The sequence below is a fragment of the Lontra canadensis genome, unplaced genomic scaffold (genome assembly GCF_010015895.1).
Source record: "Lontra canadensis isolate GAN:19392208 unplaced genomic scaffold, GSC_riverotter_1.0 scaffold1, whole genome shotgun sequence".
NCBI lineage: Eukaryota > Metazoa > Chordata > Mammalia > Carnivora > Mustelidae > Lontra > Lontra canadensis.
This window is the reverse complement of record NW_022630995.1, coordinates 1,994,201-2,020,746: the sequence shown is the minus strand read 5'-3', so window position 1 is coordinate 2,020,746 and position 26,546 is coordinate 1,994,201. Positions and strand designations below refer to the sequence as shown.

Genomic DNA, 26,546 nt, shown 5'->3' with positions numbered 1-26,546 from the left:
GTCAACAGTCAGTCTTGTTGGGATTTTTATATCTCCCACTGAGAACAGCTTTATAAAAGCTTAAAGTCAGCATGTGACTTCTTTACTATTCCTTACTTCCTTTAAATTCTGTAAAAGCCATTTTGGCTCCAGTGAAATTGACCCCCCCCCCCGCAAAATCAGAGAGAAATGACTTGCGTTGCATTTTAATCTCTGACATCTGAAGGGATTCTCATCTAATGTGTATCATTAGAATCTAAGGTACATGTTATAAACGCTTTATTCACAAAAAGACTTGACTAGTCTTGGACTAGAACCAACCATTTGGGCGATGCCTTGTATGAGTTTTTGAACACATTTCAATACGCTGTTTCCCCCTACATGTTAAAATACGTAAAGTGCTCCTTAAATGCAAGGGTTTTTAAATGTCTTTTCATGGTGTCGAGATTTCAAGTACGGAGTTGTTTCATAACCTGACTCAGAAGGCTGTTCCTGAAAGCTCCAATATATCCTTCTCTACTTCATTACCTAATTAAGCTTCTCTGACTGCTTTATATTGGGAAAACTCTACATGGGATTGTGATATTAACTGCAGAAAATCAAATGCCCTTGAGTAAGGCACATTAGTACTGTAAAATACATGAAAAAGATTAAAGTATGTAAATCAAAGGTCACTTTACACACGCAAATCCAATTTTATACAATCCAGAAGAGTCACCTAAACCCATCCCAGCCCCTGAACTCCCTGTGAGGTGGTCTAAGGTTTTTCACAACAGAAAAAGGCTCCTGGTCTCTGTAAACTGGCAACTTACCATCTTTTCCTTGTTATGCCTTTACAGTACTAATAACAGCTAGATTCCATAGTCTTTTAATGAAATGTATTCTTTCCCTTGTAATTTCTTACCACTTCCAAGCAGTCAATGATCTTGGTTAGTTTATCTTCAGGTAAATTCTTCAGCAAGGATACACTTCAAAATTAAAAAGAAAACTTTAGTTATCTTCCTGAATTAAACCATAAACACACACCTACGTGTAGTTCAAATAAATTTTACCTGCATCTAAAAAAATTTAATGCACTTAATTTTTCCAAAGTAAACCTCCAAAATATATCACACATAAATAACTGAATTTCAAAGAAACTGAAATTATAAGACCACATGTGATTATAGATATTTATCATAGGCGAATACATAAAGATAGTTAAGATGCCATAAAGAGAAAAAAATCAATTTTTTTCTGTTTGGGGAAAAAACAACACTTTATATTTGTTGTTGGTTTTCAGAGTGAATCACATCCAGAAATGTGCTTCCCTCCACATCTCAGTATCTCCTTTTTTAGCACGAGTAAGGAGCTCGGCTTCCAGAAGAGGATCCGATTTTCATCTAAATCCTTGTAATTAAGTAAAGGCTGAATCCAGAGGGGAATGTAGGAATTAGCATGGAAACGACCCTTGATTATTAGTCATACTGTACTGTCTTTTAAAATTAAAGGTAGCCAGGGACAAGGAATTGGAACATTTTTACAAGTAATAATGATATGCAGAGGATGAAATAGGATATTGGAAATTATTATTTGGAAAAAAAAATATCAGGGGTGCCTGGGTGGCTCAGTCCATTAAGTGTCTGGCTTCAGCTCAGGCCATGACCCCAGTGTCCTTGCATTGAGCCCTAAGTCGTCGCCAGGCTCCCTCCTCAGTGGGGAGTCTGCTTCTCCCTCTAACCTCTGCTCTCACCCCTAGTTATGTTCATGCTCTCTCAAATAAATAAAATCTCTAAAAAAATCAGAAATTCCACACAGCATGATTAACCAGTCAAACGATTAAATTATCCTTTTAGAGAAATATCTCTTCTACCTTACCTTACCCACTTTTACTCAGGACAGTTGATATAAGATAAATTCTTCTTTTGTACCATCTAAAATTTGACATCTCTCGGGAAAAAAATGATGCTACTCCAAAAATGCATGATTGGATCTATTTTTGAAAAGAGAGCTAGCTCTAGACTGACCCTTGCATGTGCACACAGGGAGGCACATCGTCAGCAGATGGAGATACGAGTGTACAGAATCCTTTGTAGCTGGAAAACACTAGAGCGTGCCCCCGCTGGACAAGAGCTGACCACACTGCAGTAGAGTCAGGTAACCGCACACTACCACAGGGGGACGGCCTAACTAACTGGGTGACGTAGAAAAAAATACTGAATAAAAAATTGAGTCACAAAAGTAAGACTTTTTTTTTTTAAGTTCAAAATTAGGTTAAATCAAGCTATAGGCAAAGTAATAAGGAAAACCAAAGAATGATTACTAAGCTTCAGAATATAGACCACTCCCACGCAGAGGCAGGTGGAGGCTGGGAGATGAATGGGGAGCACGTGAGAGCAACAAACAAAGTTGTCAACGTCCCAGTTCTTGGGCTGGGCTGTGAGGAGCTCCATGACGCTCATTTTGTTGTGTTTCATAATTCACATAACTACTATATACCTTTTACACATTACACACTTCATAATAAAAAGATACAAATGGAAAAGGAGCTCACTGTGTGTTATGAAACCAAGTGAAATGTCTTTCTCTAAACTCCCCTCCTATGAATGAAAAGGTAAAGAAAGGGTAACCAGACTCTTCACTGGCTGACACACGCTCATCGTGAACGTTCTGCCTCTGGTCCAGACTGGGATCTATCATGTGGGTGAAAATTCTCTCCTGTAAACCTGCTACCCTTGGGGATTAGTGAGGAGACTGGTATGAGGAAAATCTCTAGTCTGTTTTCCTTCTATAAAGAAAGAGAGAAGGTTTATCTGGGTCCCCACTGAACCACAGTGTTTAGGGCCTGGCAATAAGGATGTGTTAAATGAGTGCATGAACAAGATAACAAAAGGAAGAAAAAAGGAAAGAAGGTTTATGTGCTAGTAAATTCTCTGAGCTCCTTCCACTAAGACAGAAGACTCTCGACGCCAAGGGAACGACATGCAGTACCCAGTGGCTCAAGCTTTAATTCACCTGTTCAAAGGCAATTCACAAGCATTGGTTGATTTATTTACCCCCTTCTCAGCCCTTGCGTGACTGTAGTTCATTCGCTTTTAGTGCTGACCTGTGTTGCTCAGTTGTTGGACTTTTAGGTCACCTGTACTCGGGCAGACCCCACTACACGTCAGCCGGGATGTTGGCTGGCAACTCAGTAAGGTGCCTGCTTACTGCTGCTGAAGGTCTTTGCCAGGAGGCAGTGTTAACTGTGGGAGGATAAATCAGCAAGATTCTATAGGAAAACCCTTCACACCTACAATGTTCCATTGATTAACAATGCATTTATTCACTATTTATTGAGACCTTACTATATACTAGGCACTATGCCAGCTCTAAAATCATTGGCTTTGCAGGCTAGTTATGCAAGATAAAATTACTGTAATTAAAAAGAGCTCACAATTATTATTATTATAATTATTATCACCATCACTTATCATAGGTAACATTTCATTACAGTATGTACTACAGCTATAGAGACTGTCAAATCTCCCACAAAGAAACATGGAAATAGTTTAAATAAAGAACTTATATTCTCCAAAAAATATCTGTTTATAGTCATAACTGGCTTTTACAGTGAGATAGGTATTTGTTTCTCTATGAATTAATGCATCCGAGTTTTGGGGAGGGTTACAGAATAGCTCACAAAATATGTTCCAAGGATCTGTGTCATTATGACAAACATAGTAACATTTCTGGCAAGGTAATTTGCTACAAATAATAATAATTTGGAAGATGGGGTGGTTATACAAATGAGAAAAAATGTCTCAGGGAAAGCAATTAAAGACAGTAAAATAAGTTAATTTTAATATTATTCTAACCAAGGCATTACTAGGAAAACTGTCTTTTGCGATCCACTTCCAAATTACAGAATGTGTTTCAAAGTCAACTGAGCAATTGGTGTGAATATTTTGGAATTTTTTGCCCATTCTTCTACACTGTATACGACGACTCTGTCAACACAAAGGCAAATTCAGTGAAAAGAAAAAATCAGTGTGCAGGGCCAACTGGGATTCAATACAATTTTTTTACCTAGTGGCATTTACTGCAAGGGAATACTTTTGCTCCAGTGGTTTAGTCATGTAGAAAATGTTTAAATGAGAAAGGCTACAGTAAAATGATTATTATGATAAAATCAACATGTCCACAACAAGGCCACCCCACCTTCTGCTCTTTGCACCCATGCGCTGCTCTTACCTCCTGAGGAAGTTTCTGTACTGTTCGTCTCTAGCTTGAGCCGTCCTTCTCATTATGTTCTGGAACACCTCTCGATCTAGTGCCCATGTTTTAACGTTGGTAATAGCTTTCGAAAAATCAAGAAAATAATAAAATACTGTTTAGTCCCACATTAAGAAAACATTCCAAAATGTTAATCAATACATTTCCCATGTATTCTCATAAAATGATATTTCTTGGAAAATGCATTATTTAACATGCAAATGGAAGGAAGTAGTGACATAAATCGTGGGCAATTTCATAAAATCATCTTTGGCTTTGAAATGAACCATGATTTGGAAGTGAGTAGCAAAAGATTTCCTCTCTAATTATGTTTTGCTTAGGATGATATCAAAATTAGTTTGCAATTCCTAATTACATACTACATCATCAGGATGTAGTTCAGATTTGTGCTGCGATACAAGAGAAAACCAGCCAGCTTGTAGCTAGATCAGAGAGCGAAGAATTCACAAGTCGATAATTGGAAGTTTAAGATCTCTCAGTGTATGAGTATGTTTTTATATCTTTTTATGTTGTTCAGACATTGTAGCTAATGAGAGCCAATATATTTTAAGGATCTCTATGGTTACTTTTGTATAAAGTGCATACAAATCATTTTCATAGAGATTATGCAAGACAGTTTTTGAGACGATTTTTTTATAGGAAAGACATGGAAAGCAAGAATAAAATCTAAAAAGGAAGAAGAGCAGAAGTTGCAGCTCTAAGAGATCTAGATTAAATTATATTTGCACTTTTTTTTAAAAAGAAGTAATGAGAGCCTATAAAGCAAATCAAGACCCAAAGCTTTGGTTTCCCAAACTTTGGAGCAACTTAGGTTTATCTTGGCATTCTTGTCAAAAATACAGGTGCCTAAGCTCCATTGTCAAAGATCCTGACTGAGGTTTGGAGTAAAGTCCCAGAATCTCATTGTTATCAAATCCTGCAGCAATTCTGAGGTGCCCCAGCCAGTCCTAAACACTGAGAAACACACCTAATTAATTCTGCCCAAGATTACCGTGAATAAAATCAATAAAAACAGGAACACTTAAATTAATCCCAGAAGTCACTCATGAAACTCTCACCAATTAATTCTCATCCCTTTTGATATTTATATATTTTCCTTGGTTTCTTTAATTTTTTGGGTTTATAATATGATCAGAACATCATGGAGAATGAAAAGCAAATATTCTAGACGAACCAAAGGCAGATGTTTACACAGTTAAAAAAAAAAAAGTGAAGTGGCAATTAAAGCAAATATTGGAATAATTCAATAATATGAAGCTATTTTCATTTTTATATGCAGGCACCTGATGGAAAGGTTCTCTTAATTTGAATTGTTTAGATGAGCACTTTCAATATAAATCCTGTGAGCACTGCATTTCTATTAACAAGAGCACGTGAGGCACCACGAAAGACAAAATACTCAGCAGGCCATAGTGACTCACATTGTCATAAGCATTGGGTAACGATTCAAAAATGCAACATGTTATCCCCTGTTACCTTTCACGGAGGCAGTTCTTGTACAGTTGTATAAAATGGCTAGTTCCCCAAACGTGGTCCACATAGGGATGGATGATAGAAACTTCTCCCCTTGGAACACCTCTAGTTGGCCCTCTGTCCGTCAGAATTAAAGAAAACCACAAATGATCAAAACCCATCTGGATTCCATAACTTGCAAAAGTAAGACAATCAGGAAGTACACAAAGCACATCAGCAAGATATTTTATGATTCTCGTTACAATATTGTGGTCGAGAGTGTAGACTGACAGCAACTTGGCCATGTAAGCTGATCACCCTGAAAGAAAGAGTTATCTACCTTGTCTGAGGCTTTTTGTCCGTAAAGGGAATACTAGAACCAGTATTTACTTCACACAGTGGTTGTGAGAATTAAATACATTAATATAGGTGGGGAACTTAGAATAAAGGCTAATACATAGTAAATGCTGTATTAGTGTCTGCTGTTGTTAATATTATTATCATTGTTACAAAGTTCTTTCTCTGAAGCAGTAGATGGCAAGTGTTGTATTTCAAATACTTTTGGAAGGGGAGGTGAACCATGAGAGACTATGGACTCTGAAAAACAATCTGAGGGTTTTGAAGGGGCGGGGGGTGGGAGGTTGGGGGAACCAGGTGGTGGGTATTGGGGAGGGCACGGATTGCATGGAGCACTGGGTATGGTGCAAAAACAATGAATACTGTTACGCTGAAAATAAATTTAAAAAATTTTAAAAAATAAAATAAAATAAAAATAAAATACCTTCTACCCCATGAAAACGTAGCACATAAAACTATTTCTCTTGTGCAAGGAACACAACAATCCCTGTATGTCTTGAAAACACAGCAGAGCAGCTCACATTAACAGAAGGACTAACTAGTCCTCCCTGAGCAACGCACCGGCCCTGGAGTCTGACCGTCTGGCACTGACTGATCATTGGCTGTAACCCTGGGTAAGTAACTTCACCTTACCTCCACCGTGGTCTTCCCCTCAATCACTGAAATGAATTAACAAACGGAAGTTGATAAGAAAAATGCTTGAGAAAAACAGTATCAGGGGAATTCGAAGACAAGCCACAGACTGGGAGAAAATATTTTTGCAAAAGACACATCTGATCAAAGAATGTTTTGCAAAATATACAAAGAGTTCTTACAACTCAACAAAAGGAAAACAAACAGTCTCATTCGAAAATGGGCCAAAGAGTTTAACAGACATTCTCAAAGGAAGAGACACAGATGGCAAATCGACATATGAAACGATGGTCCACATCCTATGTCATCAGAGAAACGCAAATTAAAACAACAGTAAAATGCTACCACACGCCCGGTACAATGACAAAACCTGGAGCACGGAGGACACCAAATGTTAGTGCAGATGTGGAGCAAGAGGAATGGTCCTCCACTGGTGAAGGAAACACAAAGTGGGACAGTCACTTTGGAAGACCGTGTGGTAATTTCCTATAAAATTAAACATAAGAGTTTGCCATATAATGCAGCAGCTGCCCTCTTTAGTATTTACCCGAAGAAGTTCAAAACTCAGGTCCACATAAAGACCTGAACGCGGATGTTTATTGCAGCTTTATTTGTAACTGCCAGCACTGAGAAATGGCCAAGATGTCCTTCAACGGATGAGCAGACACACTGTGGTCCATCCGGACAGTGGGATATTACTCAGTGCTTAGAATGAAAGGAGCGATCAAGCCAGGAAAAGACCAGGAGGAAACTTAAGTGCACACGACTACCTGAAAGAAGTGAATCCGAAAGGACTACACAGTCCATGATTCCAGCAATAAGATATTCTGGAAAAGGGAAATGATGCAGAAAAACAGAGATTAGTGGTTGCCAGGCATGGGGTTGGCTGAGATGAACAGGTGGAGACCAGAGAACTTTTAGGGCAGTGAGAAATGCTCTGCGTGGAATTACACTGTTAGGTTCCATGTCACTAGACATTTGCCTAAACCCACAGAAGGCGCAACACCAAGAGCGAACCCTAAGATGAGTCTGATGATGTATCAATATAGGTTCATCCTTGGTTAAAAAAAATAAAAAATAAAAAAAATAAATAAAAGGACCATTCTGGTCAGTGATTCGATAATGGTGTAAGCTATGCATGTGTGGGGAGAGAAGAGTACGGAAAATCTCTGTATCTCCCTCTCAACTTTGTTGCAAACCTAAAATAGCTCTAAAAAAAAGTTCTGTCTTAGAAAAATGAGAACTGGTCTGACACCAATCTTTATCTAGGCAACAGCTGGGGGAAGGGGAAGACAGCAAACTCCTCACAATTCCTTTGCCTGGTGATTCTCTCCTCCTTTCCCCTTGAACAAGTGTGAATAAAACCTTGCCTAACAAACAGTCATGTGCTAAAAAGACCGACATTCTTAAAGGAAGAAAAACGGTGGGGTCACTCTCTTTCCCTTGAAGAATTACTCTTTCCTTCTCCTAATTCACCACCAAGCAGCTCTGGGTCACCTCCCTCCAACCATCCATTCCCCAAATCGGATTTGAGTACCTGTGTTGTACCAGGGGTTGGTCCAACAGCCTTCGAGACAGTGTGGACAAAACACAAAAGATACTTACTCTGATAGAACTTAAATTGTAGTAAGAAATAAACTCTGTTTTGGCTCCAAATCCTACAGACATGATACAAAATTTAATAATTTCTCATTACAACTAAATTCTACTCCATTGAAAGCACTTAGTGGTACCGTTGAGTTGAGATCATGGACTGTCATGCATTTCAAGTTTTTTTTTCTAATTGGTGATGACTCATGGTACTTGAGCAATACTGAAGAATTATATGGAATATCAGAAGTTTAAGCCAAATATGCTTTTATTATGGACTATTCATGCCATATGTTATAAAGGGGAGATTTTTAATTAATTTGCTCAATCAATTACATCAGGCAAGTCAGTCCTTAGATAATACCGTAATCAATTCAAAATAAGAAACGGTCCAATTTTCATTGTTGTGTGTGATCTAGCCCTGATATCTATGACTGTGTTGAAACCGGTTTCTGTCCTAACTCCTCTGCCCTCGCCTTTCACTGGAGTCACTGGCAAAGAACCTGATGGGCTGACATGAGTTTTTCATCCTTTCTTAGCAGGTTCCATGAACATTGTTGAGTTAATGATCTATCTCTTCTTGTCAGAATTTCTGGTGTTGCTAAAGTAGAAGTGAAATGGCCAAGAAAAAAGCTGAAAGAGGGGGAAATTGCTCTGGATCTCTGTCCCTAAAAACTTGAAGGCTGGCTAAATTCAGACCATAATTCACTTCCTGGGTAGAATAATTACTTGAGAATGACTGTATAATTTTAAGGGTGTCTACAAAGATGTTTACAGCAAATAAACACCCATATTTATGGAACTAGAGTGTCTAAAGAATCAAAGTATATGAAAATAATCTTTCAAACGGTTATAAATAGAATATTACATGTTTATTAACTTGTTTGAATAGGCAACTTCTGTCCCATCCCTAAGGCCCTAAGGAAACAAGGATCATAAAAGCATTCTTAGATTGCCAGGAACCAGCAGTAGAAAATAAAAGGCCACAGGAAATCTCAGTTTACCACTCCATTTAGTTAAGCTGCTTTAACTTTCTCCCTAAAACTCAAAAAGTGGGTGATTCGGAATTTGATAAGGTGTTCAATAAGCATATACCCTGTTCAGATCATGTCTTGCTTTTGTATCTAAATTATCTTTTAAGTACCATATAAGGCATGCATTTGATATGCATTTAAGAAATCCTTTGCTTATCTGATTTTTAAAATCTATCCAGCATGTAAACATGTTCCTATAGGATATATGTAGAAAACCATTTAAATGGTTCTTAAAACATCAGTGTTAATCTTCAGGCATTCCGTTTGAGTCATGTGTGCTTACGTGTACCTAAATTATCTTTTAAAGTCATTTGTATATAACCAAAGTACTTCACAGAACCACAAAAATAACTGTTTGCCTTATCCTGTTGCAACAACCTAAAAATGTCCACATGAGCAGCAATATTTTGAATAGAAGTGCCTTTTTGTAGTTGAGCAAGTTGTCCTGTGACCGAGAGTACCGGCTCAAGTCAGACTGCCTACATCTGCACTCCACCTGCACGTGGGAGCTCTGTGGCCTTTCTAAAGTCACTTAACTTCTCTGTGACAGAGTCCAAGTCCGGAATATGGAGATAACAGCACATGCCTAACAGAGTTGGTGAGATGGTAAAATGAGATCCCTCTATTAACGCTTAACAGGGGCCTGACATAGAAAAAGCATTCAGTAAACATCACCATCACCAGAATGATTAGATCGACCATGTTACTATTTCATGAACTCAGATCTGTGATGTTGTGTATACACAGAGCAACCAGTTTTGCACTTTAATAAATGTTTGTAAAAAATCATAAGACAGTAGGCAAAGTATTTGTTGTATGGTACCTGGAAAAACCCGTGAAACCCACCTGCTAGCACAAAGATGTGGTTTCCTGGTTCTCCTTGCTTAATAATGTAACTGCCTTGCTGGTAGTTCCTCCCGTACATGCATTCCACCATGTCTTTGATCTGCTGAGGATCCAGTCTCTTTAGAAACTGGTTTTTATTAAGGGCATCTGTAATGAGCTTCTTCTCACTGGTGTAATTGGAAAGAGATGAAAAGTGACATTGATGAAAACGATGTTTCGTTGTTTAGATTTACTTTATTTAGATTTCTAATATTACCACCTATGTACTTACCACTTTTCCAGGAGGGACAAATTTTCTTCTGGCCTCACCCACACACACACTTATAACTACCATACTTCACATATAAAACCTTTAAAAATATTTTGAATAGTTTTCTGTAATTGGCATTACATCAGTTTTATCACTCCTAGCTGTCATCGTCACAAATGCAGCATCTCTCAAGATCTCTAGGTTAACATTTTTAATAATATTCGTAATAATAATGGATAGATGATTTTTTTAGATGGAGAGAAAATCTGGCTGGTCGAAGGTCATTTAAGAGACTACCACAAAGGATGCATTTATTCATGTACACTTGCATGCATAGTGCCTATAGTAGAAGTTATTTTATATTTTATTTAATCTTCCTGTGAGATAATTACTGTTCCTACTTTCTGGAAAAATGGACTAAAAAGTAAGAAGCAACTTAATACCCCTAGGATTTCAATCTAAGTCCGAGGGTTGGAAGACTATTGCCTCTTCTGAGCTAAAGAAGTCAGCCCCTTTGGGACTTGCTAGGTTTCATCAGAAACAGAGGGTGATTGTGGCAGGCTGGGTTCACCTAGGTTTTGACCCTCAGTATGTCTAGACTAGACAGAACATACATTTCCAATCTCATAACCTAGTCATTTCCCAAATCCAAGGCCCTCTTGCTGATAGTCCTTGACATTCTGTTTTCTTTTGGAAAAGAAGTAGCTCAAAATAATTACCCAATCTTCCTTACTGTAAATTTAAAAAGTTTTAATTAACATACTTTTTCCAGAGTTATCATAGAACTAATGAGCTGGCAGGAAAGCGACCTCGTGGGCTAAGTTAGAATCCCTGCACAACACACTTGCTTTCAGTCAAACTCAGTGTGATTTCTAAAAATAGGGGTTTCTTTTCTGCATCTTTCCTTCAAACTCTTTCCTGACACTAGCTTTCCTGTTTCAAAACTTGTCGTATTTTTCTACACAGAAAGTTCTCAAACATAAGTAAAATTTCATGGATTGGCTCCTTCCTGGATGACCCCACCCACCAGATCATGAGGTTAAGGGAAGAAGACAGAACAAAGAAATTCCTTCTGCCCTCCAGTGACTCCATCACCCTCGGAGCCACAGAAACTCTTTGAGTACCCAGAGAACTTACCTCTTCCCGCAACTAACCTATCACCAAACCTGTCATGTCTCTTTACAAAAATATCAGTTACTCATTTCAGTTTCCATTTTCAAGGATATCACCACGGCCCAAGAAAAAAACTTGGGTCTGTACAATGTTAATAGCTTCTTTTTAAAAAGAGTTTCAGCTTCTAGCCTCTTTCCCTGTAGTCGATTCTATACTTTATTATCAGATTATTCTTGCTAGAAACTGACTTCATCCTGATCTCATTTTCCCCTCATCTGCTAAAGCCAATAATTCATTCAGCTGATATATATCGAGAAAATACGTTGACAACATGTTCTTCTCAGAGCAAGCATCTAAACAATGCCAAAAAGGCCCCAGCTTTCACAGGCCTTTAATGCTCTCCTAACATTCCAGCCAGTGTTTCATCAATGCCCACATGGCCTAATTTCCCAAAATATGTTCCAAGAAGTGCTTTTCCTTTATGAGCAAAAGTGTGCTGAGTTGAACAATTTTGGAATTCACAATGCATACTTTCAGAGTTCAAAGAAATCTTCCAGTAAACGAATCTCTTAAACCAATGTTTCCAAACCTCAGTGTCTTTTTTATTTATTTCTTCTTTTGGCTTAACTTCTATGAACATTCCATGGAAGCAGTCTGAAAACCCTTTTGCTCATAGAAGAAAAGCAACATCCCACAATCTGGTATTCACCATTTCACACCACATGACTCCACTCCATCCATCCAGTATTTACTTGCCAAAAAAAAAAAAAAAACCTTTGCTTCAATAGGCTGGTATCCTCATGGCCTCATATGCCTGCCAGTTTTATCATTAGGCTGAGTCTCTGTTTTCTCCTCTAACTTAATTTCTTCTTCCCTCAATCAGCTCAAGCTTTATAATTCTCCCTTTATGATCTAGCCGACCTGCCCAGGTGCTGTAGCTCACACAATCCTTTAAGTCTATTCTAAACTCCTAGAGTATTGTATCCATGTCTATTCAATTCAACAAACTTTATCAAACATTTACTTGGGGAGTAAAAATTAACTAAGCATGGCCCATGATCTCAAAGAGTTTCCAAATCCTTTTAACTTAATTGAGTGTATAACCCTATTATAACATCCCACTATTAGAAAAGGGTTCTCTCTATAACTTTTTCTCCAAACAAGATTAAATTTTTTTTTTATTTTTAGAAAGATTTTATTTATTTATTTGACATAGAGAGGGGGAGGGGAGCAAACACAAGCAGGGGGAGCAGCAGGCAGAGAGAGAAGCAGGCTCCCCGTTGAGTAAGGAGCCCAATGTAGGACTCAATCACAGGACCCTCGGATCATGACCTGAGCCAAAGACAGTAGCTTAACCAAATGAGTCACCCAGGTGCCCCAAATTATAAATTCTTGAAGGACTGGGTCTTCTCTTGAAATGTCTAAGAGGCAGCATACAGCAGTGACTAAGAGTATGAACTTGGCCAGTCCTTCTCCAATGATGATAGACCAGCTGTTACCAAAACCAACTGTCCCTGCTCACACAGTACAACTCCCAAAGCTAAAGTAGATATTCACAAATTCGTTTGAAAGCACTGGACACCTATCAACATAACCACAGCTTGAAAAGCTGTCATTGACAAGAAAATATGAGCTTGACATTCACCTCTGCTTTTCCCTTCAAGGCATTTGTTGATTTGTACCCAGCACTGAGCAGAGTTTTGGCAGTCTCAAAGGACTAGGAAGACCAAAGTTAATGTTCAAAGTACACCGTGAAGGAAGAATCCTGGTAAACACCCAGGATTTCAGAGGAGACATCCATAGAGCGGTACCTAGAGTAAGCACCAGCCCAAAAGAGGCTAGCTCTGGAAAAGACTGATCACTAACTTCAAAGTGACAAATCCCATTTTCGTTCAAATGATTTGTTCCTAGCCTGACTGCCTGCCACAAGCAAAGGTACATGTTTTCTCCAGGATATTCACAAAATCTAGAGACTCAAATTTTCTCTAGAGCTTTCCCCTAAAGAGTATGTGGTAAAACATCCGGCATACCAAGAGAAAAGACCAAATGAGTGAAGACCAAGAGAAAAAAAACAAACAAACAAAAGAACAATAGAAAGAGACCTAACAGATCAACATATTGTAGGTATCAGATACAGAATTTCAAATAATCTTATCCAAAGAAAACCATATCTAAGACCATCATAGTCAAATTAATGAAAACCAAACAGAAAGGGGAAACCTGGGATGCAACTGGAGAAGCGACAATTACCTCAAACAACTAGTAAATAAGTTAAGGAGTTAGGTGACTTACTCCTCGACTGAAATAAAAGAAGCCAGAAGACAATGGGATTTCTCCAAAGAGCTTCACAATGCCTATTTCCACTATCTTAACCCAGTGAAAATGCCTTCAAACGTAAAAGCAAAACGAATACATTTCAAAATGGCATTCCATTGACAACAGACTCATAATGTTGGAGAGCTCCAGACAAACAGAAACGACCCCAGATGGAAACTACTAGATGCTAGAAGGAAGAAAGAGCAATGGACAAAAGAGGCATCAATGACCAAAGGAAGCTCATCTTTACAAAAGTAACAGCAACACCTCGAGGATTTTAAAATGTTTGAGAACAACAGTGAAGCTGTGCGTGGGGTGGGTGAGATGGCAGTAAACATAATTTAAGGTCCAGGAAGTGATAAAAGCACTAATCTATTATTAGAAATTTATTAAATTAAGGAAGCATGTTATACTTTAGGGTAATCCTTATAAGATGAGCCAAATAATGTTTAACTAGAAAGCTAACAGAAAAGAAAACAGAATAATAATATGCATCTAATCAACCCTAGAAAATGTCAAGAAAGTAAAGAAAAAGAAACTAAAGAAGTGTAACAAATAAGAAACAAATAGTACTATGGTAATAAGTAAATATTTGTATTTACATTAAAGATACATATACTAAATACTGCAATTTAAAGAAAAGACTGTCAGATTGAAAAATAAAATAAAAGGGAAATATGAAATGTGTGTTACTTTTAAGAAGCATTCCTTAAAGATAAGGATACAGAAAGGTTGGAAGTAAGAAGGTAGAAAGAGATATTTATATTATATAAACACCAATTATAAAGAAAATGTTTCTTGATATAGGTAACTAGAAAAACACATTTCTAGAAATAAAGATGGATATTTCATATTGATATGATCAGGAAATACAGGTATTCTAAATCTGTATGCAACTAATTAGATAGCATCACAATACGAAAAACAAAATTGGCAAAAATAAAAGAATAAACTAATCCACAATTGTCTTGGGAGATTTTAATACATCCCTTTAAGTAACCAACAGGACAAGAGACAAAAATCAGTCAGAACACGGTTTTAAACAGGTGACTATCAAACTCAATTTCTTGACCTCACTGATATTTCACTTAGACGATTGCATTTGGGGCACTGGGTGGCTCAGCTGGTTAAGGGTCCACTCTTGCTTTTGGCTTAGGTCATGATCTCAGGACTGTGAGAACAAGCCTGGCATCAGGTTCCGTAGTGGGCATGGAGCCTGCTTTAGATTCTCTCTCTCCCTCTCCTTCTGACCCTCCCCAGCTTCCTCTCCAAAAATAAAATAAAATAAGGTAAATGATTGCATTCAGCAAATTCAGAATACACACTCTTCTCAATGCATGAAAACCTTAATGAATATTGACGATATGGTAAGCCATAATGCATGTCTCAGCAATAGAGTATGTTCTTTGAACAGCAGAATGAAGCTAGAAATCAGCAACAAAAAATAATCAAAAAATTCTCAAATGTTTGAGAATTGACTAACACATTTTTTTGAGCAATATATTTCTTTTTTTAAAAGATATTATTTATTTATTTGACAGACAGAGATCTCAAGTAGGTGGAGAGGCAGGCAGAGAGAGAGGAGGAAGCAGGCTCCCCACTGAGCAGAGAGCCCGATGCAGGGCTCAATCCCAGGACCCTGAGATCATGACCTGAGGCGAAGGCAGAGGTTTAACCCACTGAGCCATCCAGGTGCCCCTATATATTTCTTTTTTTATTTTATTTATTTATTTATTTATTTATTTATTTTTTAAGAGACAGAGTGCATGCTTGAGTGGATACACGGGGGAAGGTAGTGGGCAGAGGGAGAGGGAAAGAGAATCTCAAGCAGGTTCCACACTCAGCATAGAGTAGAACGCAAGGCTTGATCTCACAACCCTCGATCGTGACCTGAGCTGAAACAAGAGTTAGACATTTAACCAACTCAGCCACCCAGGTGCCCCAAGCAATACATTTCTAAATTGTCCACCGATCAGTGATCAAATCATAAAGAAAATCAAAGAGTATTTTGAAATAAATGATAAAAGTGTGACATACCAAAACTTGTGAGATGTACATAAGTCATGCCAAGAAGGAAACTTATAGTATTAAATAGATATATTAGGAAAGAAGAAGATAAAATCAAATAAATGCTAGAAAAGGAAAAGCAGAGTGAGCTCAAAAAAAGGGAGAAGGAAATAAACAATAAAATGAAAGCAGAAAATAGTAAAATAGAAAAAAAAAGTACAATGAAGAGAATCAACACAGTCTTCAATGGTTTCTTTAGAAAGACACAAAACTGAGGAATTCACGGCAAGGCAAGGAGACAGAGAGAATAATTATCAATAAATATCCATCACTATAGATATTACAGATATAAAAAGAAATGATTGGATATATAGTATAATCAACTCCTGAAAATTAAGTGAAATGAAAAACCTTGGGAAAAATATAGTAAACCATGCATGACAAAAGAAGAAGCAAAAAAGTGTTTAGCAATTAGAAAAATTGAACCAAAAATAAAAACGGTCTCACAAAAGGAATTCTAAATCCAACCACTGTTTTTCAGACACTGAAGGAAAAAATAACATTAACCTTACATAATCTCTTTCAGAAAATAAAAAAGAAGAATTCTTCCCACCTTATTTTAGAATACGAGAATAGGCTGATAACAAAGTTCACATCACAAGAAAGAAAAATTAATGTGATTAACGACGTAGAAAGAATAAAGATAAAAAAAAATTAGTAAAGGGGCATCTGGGTGGCTCAGTGGGTTAAGCCTCTGCCTTCGGCTCAGGTCATGGTCTCAGGGTCCGGGATCGAGCCCCGCATCGGGCTCTCTGCTCAGCGGGGAGCCTGCTTCCCCCCACCCCTCTCTGCCTGCCTCTCTGCCTACTTGTGATCTCTGTCTGTCAAATAAATAAATAAAATCTTTTTAAAAAATTTAGTAAAATCTTATTGGATGCAGAAAAAGCATTTGATAAAATTAAACACCTGTATATTATTTCTAAATTTTAAAAAAGCTCTTAGCAAATTAGGAATAGAGTGGAATGGAATTTCATTAATCTGATAAAAGATTATGTATAGAACAAAACAAAAACAGAAAGCATTATATCACATGGTAAAATATTGAAAGCCTTCCTCCAGGTATCAGAAATGAGACATTTCAATTTGACCCTGAACCAGGAGTCTGAGCAAATGTAATAATGTGAGAAAAAAAGAAAGAAAGAAACACACACACACACACACACACACACATACACAAAGAGAAAAAAAGAAAAAATACCAAAGATGTAAATGTAGGAAAAGAAGAAATAAACCTATCCTTCTTTCTAAAGACACGTTGTGTAAGTGAAAGATTCAAAGGAATGTATAGGTGAACTATCAAAATTAACAAGTGATTCCAACAACTGGATACAAGGTCCCCAAACAAATTCAATTTTATTTCTATATCCCAGCATCAAATAATTAAAAATGAAAAAATTTAAATCACATCACTTTAAAAAGATAACAAACATCAAATATACAGGATTATATCTAACAAAACTGTGTAAGACCTCTACAGAGAGAAGTACCGAATTTTAATTAAGAGAAATGAAAGAAATGGAAACATACACCATAGTTGTGGATGAGAAGACTAAGTTTTTTAATGATGTCAGTGCTACTCAGATCAGGTTTGATGAAATCTCAGTCAACAGTCTGAAAAATTTTATGAAAATTAACAAGCTGATTCTAAAATTCTTGGTCGTCAAAAGGCCCAAGAAAAGCCATCGCAACACGGGAGAGCAGTAACACAGTTGGGAGACTTAAAGTAAAGGATGTCAATATTCACTAGACATCAAAGTAATTAGAAAAATAAACTCATGGCACAAGAAGGAACAAGAAGACCTTTGGAACAGAGGAGAAAGTTCAAAAATCCACCTACACGAACGAAGAGCCTTCACGTAGGACAGTAGTTGTACTACAGAGCTTTAGGGGAAACCAGACATCAATGGAAAGTACGTATTCCTAAAGCAGCTCACCCTTGTTAAAGATCAAGGAAGAGTTAACCAAAGCCGTAACCAGATACCACAACGTACACACCAGAATGGCTAAAACAGAAAGAAACACACAAAAAAACAAGAAACAACTGACAATGCCAAAGGCACCAAGCGCGCAGAGTAGCTTCATGCTTACAGGTTACTGGACGGAGCCTGTGTTCAACTACGTCGGAAGACTATGTGGCAGTCTGTATTACACGTGAGCTTAGAGAAAATACTACCCAGCAATTCCTCTCCTAGGCACATAACCATCATAAATCACATGCGTACGACATAGTGCGTATGTATAGACACACACGGATACAGACAGATATACAGAGGGAGAGAGATATGCAGAAATGTTCACGGCAGCCTTGCTCAAAACTGCTAAATCAATCAAATGCCCGACGATAGTAGAATTGACAAGCTGTGGCATAACATCCAATAAACACTGATAATTAATAGGTCATTATTATTAATTAATAATTAATTAATTACTGCCACACACAATAACATAAGTGACTCTCACTATATAAAACAAACAAATTAGTCTATAAGCCCATTAAGATGAAATTCAGAAATAAACTGGGGAGCTGGGTGGCTCAATTAAGCATGTGCCTTGGACTCAGGTCATGGTGTCGGGGTCTTGGGATCAGGCCCCATGTTGGGCTCCCTGCTCAGTGGGGGAGCTGCTTCTCCCTCTGCCTCTGCCCCTCACCCCACCCATGCATGCTCTCTCGAATAAGTAAATCAAATCTTCAAAGAATACAAAAGATAGTCACAAAGTAATCTGTGATAATCCCAGCACTGACCCTGCCTACCTGTGAGATGGATAATGGTAGAGGTTAGAAGAGAGAAAGAGGGACTGAGGAATGGGGAATGTGCTGTTGTCTGGTCTGTCTGGGGGTAACATGGGCTTGTTCCCTTTATGATTTGCGTACTTCAGTGAAAAGTTAATCAAAAAAAATGTGGAAAAAAATGTGTAAACGAATTTGGAGTCAGAAAATCCTTCGTTCGAATCTGTTCTGCCCCTTGCTCACGGTGCCCCCTTGGACACGTCACTGAACTTTCCAAATCCCAGACTCCGCTGCGGAGAAAGCACAGGAATTGTATCTGCTTCACAGGAGTATCACGCGCGTTAGTAAGATAATGACAGTTGTAGTAGCTGGCAATGGGGGCGGCAACGGCATGTGTTTTGGGGGTGGGAGAGCGGAGCGGGAAAAGTTCTAGAAACCAGGGATGCACAAAGAGACGCTCCTGAGACACCCAGCTCACTTCCAAGCTCCTCCCACCAGGCTGGATCTCAGAATGCACACCGAGAACCTCCTATAATCCTTTTACATCCTCTACCTATGTAATCAACATTCTTGAAAGCAATAAATTTCTGTCCTTTAATTTGCTTCAGGAAGTTTAGTTGGTCAAAGTCCACCAACAGTTCTGTTACGTTAGGGTCCCCCATCTTTTCTCCAGTTCTGATGTTAGAGGCCTGTGTTCTCATTGTTTGCTTCTGTTCTGCAACAGCGTATCCCGCAACCTTCTTTGCATAAGCTCAGGGCAAAGTAGGGGCCAGTGGCCTCTGCCTGCTGCCTTCTTTCTTATCTACCAAGGGCTTCTTGTGAGCAGAGAGGCTGAGGCCATGCAACTCGCACTGCACGTCATAGCTCAATTACACACAGAGAGAGAAAGCGTACTGTAACGCACATTTGCCAAGGGCACGGGATCTGGAGCCACAGTGCCAGGGTTTGAGTCCTAATTCTGCCCGTTATGAACTGTGGAACCCTGGGCAAGTTACTTAATCTCGAGTTTCCTCAGCTGTAAAATTACAATAAACACAGTCCACAGGTCATAGGATTTCTATGACAATTTAATGAGTTCACAGTATAAACCTCTAAGAACAGTGCCCTGCACGTAAAATACGTTACCTAAGGGATAGCTGTTATTCTTATAAGCTGGCAAGTAACCAGCAACTTAAAAACCTCAAACAGCCCTAAAAACTATACTTAAGACCTACCTTGATTTTATTTAGGGAGCTCCCCTCCCAATGGTGGTAAAACTCTTGACAATCCAGCCTCGCTGCCTGTTCAGCCTCCCGGTGCTCAGAGCACCCACGGGCCGCTGAACTGCTTACAAGTCCCCAAATGTGCCAGATACCTTGTCTCTCTGCCGGCCATTCCTCCTTCAAAAAACCCAGCTTGGATTCATCTTTTCCATGGAGCCCTCCCCGATCCCACCAAGCAAAGTGTGCTCCCTCCTTCCTCTACACACCTCCTCTTAGAATACAAACTGCACAAGACTGCAAACATATTAGCTTCCCCAAGGAGACTGTGATCTCCAACTGCGTGGCCATGCCTTCTTCATCCTCTTAGGAGTCAAAACCTACGAGTGCACATGGAGCCCAGAGGAACTCAAAAGATTAAGAATGCTAACGGGCTACGAACGTTCCTACTCCTTCCCCAAGTTTACAAATTACGGGTACAGAGACAAGAATGGAGATGAGAGGTGTCGCTATTTCGTAAACAAGCCGCAGACGATAAGCAAATTAAGCATCTCTTCACTTCCTTCCCCCAAATATGCTTCGAGCAATAAACCAACGAGAAAAAAAAAAACTAATAAAGGCACAAGTTTATGATTTGGAGAAACTAGCCTGAGAACGATGAGATCACTCCGTGCATAATCAGAAAATGAGCATGACTTTCTCCTGTCCGCTCCCTCACTCTATTGCCATGTAATTGAATACGGTTGTGATTTAATCACGTTTACTGTTCCTTCATGCTCACGGCAAAGACTTCTCTCTCTCTTAAATGTGTGCCCAGGAGCCTATTCCCACGAGCATCCAAGAACAGAGTTTAATAATGAAACATTAAAAACAACCAAAATTTACAAGGGAGTTAACCTGACACACTCAACGATATGCACAATCATCGTAAGTCTGCGATGAGCCCTGCTCTTCAGTCGTCAAACTGAACATCTCTGGAGTCGGCGGTAGGAAGCTTGTTCCTGTAACAAAACACTGGCTCCCAATCATCGCTGCACATCACGATCCTCAGGAGGCTGTATAAATCCTGGTGCCCAGGGTGCTCACCTCGAACCAATTTAATAAGACCCCCTGGCGGTTAAACCTCAAGGATCAGTATTTTTAAATCCTCCCCAGGTGATTACAATGCACGCTTAAGGCTACGAATTATGGCTGTAAACAAGAAAAGGCAAGGGAGCTTAAAGTTGTCCTTTTCCTCTTGATTCCCACTGCACTGGAAACAAGACTCCACTGCAGGCTGGTGAAGCAATCAGTCAATTACTATCAAGTAATTAACAGTGGCTGATTAATTAATAACAAATTAATGTCTGTTGTAGGAGTTTTCCATATCTTATTCTCCTCTGCAATATTACAAATAAACACAGAAATAAGAAAGTCTTTACTCCTCTCTCCCTCCTCCCAGGAAACCATATAGAACCCGCAATGTGGGTTAGCACATTGGGGCCAATGCTGTCAAGTCAGCCCCAGGACTTTGGAATTATTTTTTAATTATGGTAAAACACACATTTGCAAACTATACCATTTTAACCATTTTTAAGAATACAGTATAGTCACATTAAGGATATTCTCATTGTTTTTCAACCATCACCACCATTCATCTGCAGAACCTTTTTCATCTTCCCAAACTAAAAGTCTACCCATTAAACAATAACTCCCATTCTCTGCTCCCAGCCCCTGGCAACCTCCAATTCTGCTTTATGTCTCTACAAATGTGATTAGCTATGCCATGTAAGTGGACTAATACAATATTTGTCCTTCTGGGTCTGACTTACTCACTTGGCATGATGTCCTCAAGGTTCGTTCATATTAATAGCATGAAAAAAGGAAGGAGTTTCCTTCCCTTCTTAAGGCTGAATAATATCTCATTATATGTATATACTGTATTTCATTTACCCATTGATCCCATCATCAGTGGACATCTGGGTTGTTTTCACGTCTCGGCTACGGTACATAGCTCACAGCATGCTGCCACAGACACACGTCTACAAGCCTCTGGATTTTTACGTACAGCGTTGCATCTCCAGCATGGCCGGCGTTCTTACTCGGGGACTCTCACAACAGAAAAACAGAAGGGCCTGGTTCTAAGATGGCTCCATGATCTCCAATCCCTTGTGTCAAACTCTTGTATAATCCCCAACCCTTGAGAGAGGTAGAACCTGCGATCTCCTCCTTGCCAACAGAATACACCAACAGTGAAGGGAGGGTCACCCCATGTGTGTAACATAAGATTTCATCTTAATCAACTATAAAGGGATTCTCCAACTGGCCTTGAAGAAGTAAGCTGCCATGTTGTGAAAGGGTCTGGGAGCAAGGATGCAGCTAGGAACTCCGGGCAGCCACTAGGAGCTGAGAGCTGCCACTGCTGACAGCCAGCAAGAAAATGGGGATGTCAGTCCTACAACCACAAGCAACTGAATTCTGCCAACAATCACGTGAGCTTGGAGGAGGCCTTCTTCCACTAGAAAGCTCAAGGAAGGGACACAGCCAGCCGACTCTTTGACAACAGTCAGAGTGAAACAGTCAAAAGTTTCACAGTGTGAAACCCTGAGCAGATGACCTAATTGTTGTGCCTCAACTCCTGACCCATGGAAACTCTAGATAACAAATATGTGTTGCTAAGCTGCTAGGTTCGTGTTGGCTCATCACTCAGCAAGGGAAACTAATACACCTGGCTTTCCCAGTGTTTCTATTCCAAGAAATTTCAGGCAACATCTTTCTCGCCTTTTACCTCCCTCTTCCTCATCTGACCTGGAAAGAAGGGACTGGAAGCTACAGGTCTTTCTTTCCTTCATATTTCTGAGAGCTTGATCTATCATCCCCAAAGGGATGCTCAAACCCCTGTGGCTTGAAAGTTACCAGTTAAAATTAATGGACATGATAAACATACATTCCAGGAAGCATTAAATGGACACTGAGAGTTCCCAACTGCTCACATTTTAGTCTGAATTATATACAAGACACCCTCTGGTCATTCCTGGCTGTATATCTCAAACAAAACAAACCAACAACAACAAAACAAAAAACTTAACAAGAACCTGTTAAACAAGGCTACACTAAAATACCTATGACTAGCAACTAATCTGAAGGAGAGTCAACATGGAGGGAAGGAGGTAAATTATTTTAATATGAGATTTTAAGAGAAGGAAACAGCTTTAATCAAAGAATAAATACAAGAAACATAAGGAACATATCTTTCACAGACAAGGTACTTCTAGAAAGAGTCTAAAAACCGACGGGTGCCCAGTGGCTCAGTGGGTTGAGCATCTGCCTTCGGCTCAGGTCATGATCTCAGGGTCGTGGGATCGAGCCCCTCATCAGGCTCTCTGCTCAGCGGGGAGGCTGCTTCCCCCCCTCTCTCTCTGCCTGCCTCTCTGCCTGCTTGTGATCTCTCTGTCAAGTAAATTTAAAAAAATAAAATTTAAAAAAGAGTCTAAAAACTGAAAAGCTTTGCCCTTGGCTTCAGATATGTTCCCTTTCTTGAGAATTCCATTGCAATGTAAACCCTAGAAAAAGTCAGGGGACAGGAGCAGAGCTGCTCAGGCTTCCAGAGAGAAAAGGGAGGCTTCTCGGGAAGCAGACTGTGCTGCTTCTCAGGGCAAAGTTCAGTGGAGATGCTTCCCTCTGATCCAAGGTCACTGTTTTCCGGACTGTACTGCTTCTATTGTACTCTTTCTTGTGAATCTAACCAGAAAACGGGCAGTGTCCAGAAAGACATGCAATGTCTATAAGAAAAAACTGGGTCAGAACAGAGTAGCGCATTTCAGAAGACACTTAGAAGATGTAAGTGAGGGCAGCTGGAGGCTCCTCTCAGACCTGCAGGACGGTGGTTCAAAGCCAGACCCGCTGGGTTCATCTGCAGGAACCTATCCGCAGTCCAGCAGCCCCACAGACTGTGGTCAACATCGTAGAAGTGAGATCGCAGCAAGTACAATAGAATGAGTATAGGCTTCAGGGAGGCTCTGGTTAGGTGGCAGCTGTCTTGACATCCAGGGGACGTCACAAGGCTCACGGCACTGCACGGTGAGCCCGGGCCGGTGACTTCTGCCTGCCGAGCCTCGGACAATCATACTTAGCCAGCAGGCGGCTGTGAACCTGCAGAGAGAATTCCAACCGGGGTCACACTGCGGTGTGCCTGGCCTGGAGCAGGTACTTGAAATCGGCACTGGCGGCCACTGGCTGGGGATGAAGGAAGATGAGGGGGAACCGACGAAAAGTACACGATAGAAACGGGAGAGACGGGACAGGCGTACAGAACGGGGAAGCAAAAGAAGGAGAAAACGAAATTAAAAATGAGCTTGGCTGAGTAAGAGGTTCTAGTTACTGAACTGAAGCCGTTGACCCGAAGGACTGAAGGAGACCTTGGCCATTACCCAGCCGCTAGCCACGGCTGCTGGCTCTCGTGGGGTCTGAGGACAGCAGGGCACGTGGCAGGACCCAGGAGACCGCCAGCGCGGGCGCCGCTCCGAGGCAGCTGGACGCGCCCACCTGCGCCTGGACTCTGGACTGTTCCCAGCAGTGAGGCCTCGGGTGTCGAGTGTTTTCTGAGGCTTAATGAGACATTTTCCCCAACACCTGGCAACTGGCAGACCAGAAGATTTGAGGATAACGCGAGCAGGGGCAAAGGGCGGCCATAAACCGAGCAGAAGACCATCTGAGAAGCCGAGAGGCCACCCGGCTGCGGTTCGCGGTGAGGGGGGCCCAGGGCCTTCGGCTGCTGGAGAGAAAGACGACGGGTCAGAGGCCAGAAGTGAGAGGGACTGGGGCCAGGAATCAGAACGTCCGCCTAAGCCTCCTTAAGGTCACCAAGATGTCCAGGTAGCCGCTACCTAATTCTAGGAGGTTCCTCAACTTGTCTGTGCTCCCTACCTCTCCCCTACCTTTTTTTTTTTTTAAGCAGCACCACCCTTTCCACTCCTCCCCTGCATGCACACCTCCAGGGGGAGCCATTCCCACGGCAGGCTGTGCATCAGGCAGACACAGACGTGAACCCTGGTTCAGGGAACTACCGATCCCACGACCTTGAGCAAATTCAGAAAATTGTTGAACTACTCTGAGCTTCCACTTCTCTTTCTCTGGTGCCATGAAAAGCAACTCCCACCTCATCAGGGAAGTCTCCTGTCTCCACGAGAAAGGAACAGACTCCCAGCAGTTAACCAGTAACGTTCTCTCAGGCATTCCTGCGTAGCCGGGTCTGATCGGGGTGTCTCATTGCAGGCCACCGCGGGAAAACGTAACCACTGTCCTCAAACGTTCTGGCCACTTACGCCAGACACAGCACCCTCTGCCTTCACCTGTAGCCTCTGGCTATCAGATCACCGCACAACTGGACTTTGTCTTCTTTCTTTCCTTATATAGAGACTTTCATTTTCTGCTTTTTGGAAGATGCAAGCGAAGACAGTTAAATACAAATTTTTAACTGTCCAACTGATTAACAAAAGTCTGTACATATACTCCTTCAAATCTTTAATAATCGATTACGTGAAATCTGGGTATAGAACCTCTCAAGCAGCAACATCTAAGTCATGATTTCACGGAAGTAAAAAAAAAAGAAGTTTCTTTCTCTCCTATCCCAGCACATGCTCCTCTACCGCAAACTGAGTGCAGGACGACACTTTCTGGAAGCATCATTTTCAGGGAGATACAGTAGCTGGGAGCTGTGTGGAATCATACAAAACCAAAGCACTAGAAATGCATCCATTTCTAATTACATATTTAATTTTTTACAGGGTTTCCCAACCAAAATGTAATTTTCATCCTGGAAAAGTGGTATACTGGAGCCATTGGAACAGACTTGAGACAGCGGAGTTTCTGGTGTTGAATCCTGGCTCTGAGATTAAGAGCTGTGTAATCTTGGACAACATACTTAATTTTGCACGCCTCAGTTTCCTCATCCGTAGAATGGCGGTATAATAATACTATCTGTAGTATAGGTTTGTTGTGAGAATTAAATAATTCAGTATTTGTGAAGCATCCAGAATGGTGGCTGGCACATACTTTGTGACATATAAAAGCTATTGTTATTACCACTACTGGTCATTCCATACAAGCAGTTTTGTCTAGTAAAGAAGCCACATTTCCGTAACACACACTCAAATGCTCGGCCCCGCTTCAGGAAGGAAACCCAGATGATAACAACCACACTCCTTCTCGATCCCTTCATGTAGATCTTGTTTCCATGGATAACTCACCAACATTTTCTACTTTCACCTATTTTGCTCCCGTGGTGGGAGTGACAAAGGAAACTAATTGTCCTTCCTAAGACTAGAGTCAACATCTGAAGTCAGATGGCAAGTCTTTGTTTTATCCTTCCTTTTCAGGGAAGAACAATAGTTTCAAATGATAGTTTTTGCGTTCTTAGCGAAAGGCAGTCATACTAGCAACTTGCCAGATGTCTCTGATTAATGTGCCTGTGTTCCGCCAGACATGCAGCATGAGCTTGTAATTTTGCTCTGCCGATGCTGAAGTTTGCTAAACAATGTCTACATAAACGGAAAATTTAATTTCAGTGAAAGGTTTGACCTCTGAGTCCATGGTTGTCTTGGTGTTCAAGGCAGGTCAGACATGACCAGAAATGCTATCTGAATGCTTCCTTGCCCTCCTCTGCCACTAATATTCAGTTGTCAGCCCTGAAGAGCACTGGGCTCATTTGGGAACCCGTTTGTGCCCCTCCATAGATATCGGAGTGCACA

The 26,546-nt window shown here is 40.2% G+C and overlaps 1 protein-coding gene across 2 annotated transcripts in view; it reads right to left on the bottom strand.

Annotated features, from left to right (window-relative positions):
• Positions 1-26,546, bottom strand: part of PRKG2 (protein kinase cGMP-dependent 2) — a 95,748-nt gene that overhangs the window by 53,901 nt on the left and 15,301 nt on the right. For both annotated transcript variants that reach the window (XM_032881874.1, XM_032881965.1), the window contains exons 3-6: positions 10,146-10,312; positions 5,710-5,823; positions 4,192-4,297; positions 884-947 (exon numbers count right to left, since the gene is read on the bottom strand). In XM_032881874.1, the coding sequence (XP_032737765.1) occupies positions 884-947; positions 4,192-4,297; positions 5,710-5,823; positions 10,146-10,312 (451 nt within the window). The remainder of the gene's footprint in view (positions 1-883; positions 948-4,191; positions 4,298-5,709; positions 5,824-10,145; positions 10,313-26,546) is intronic.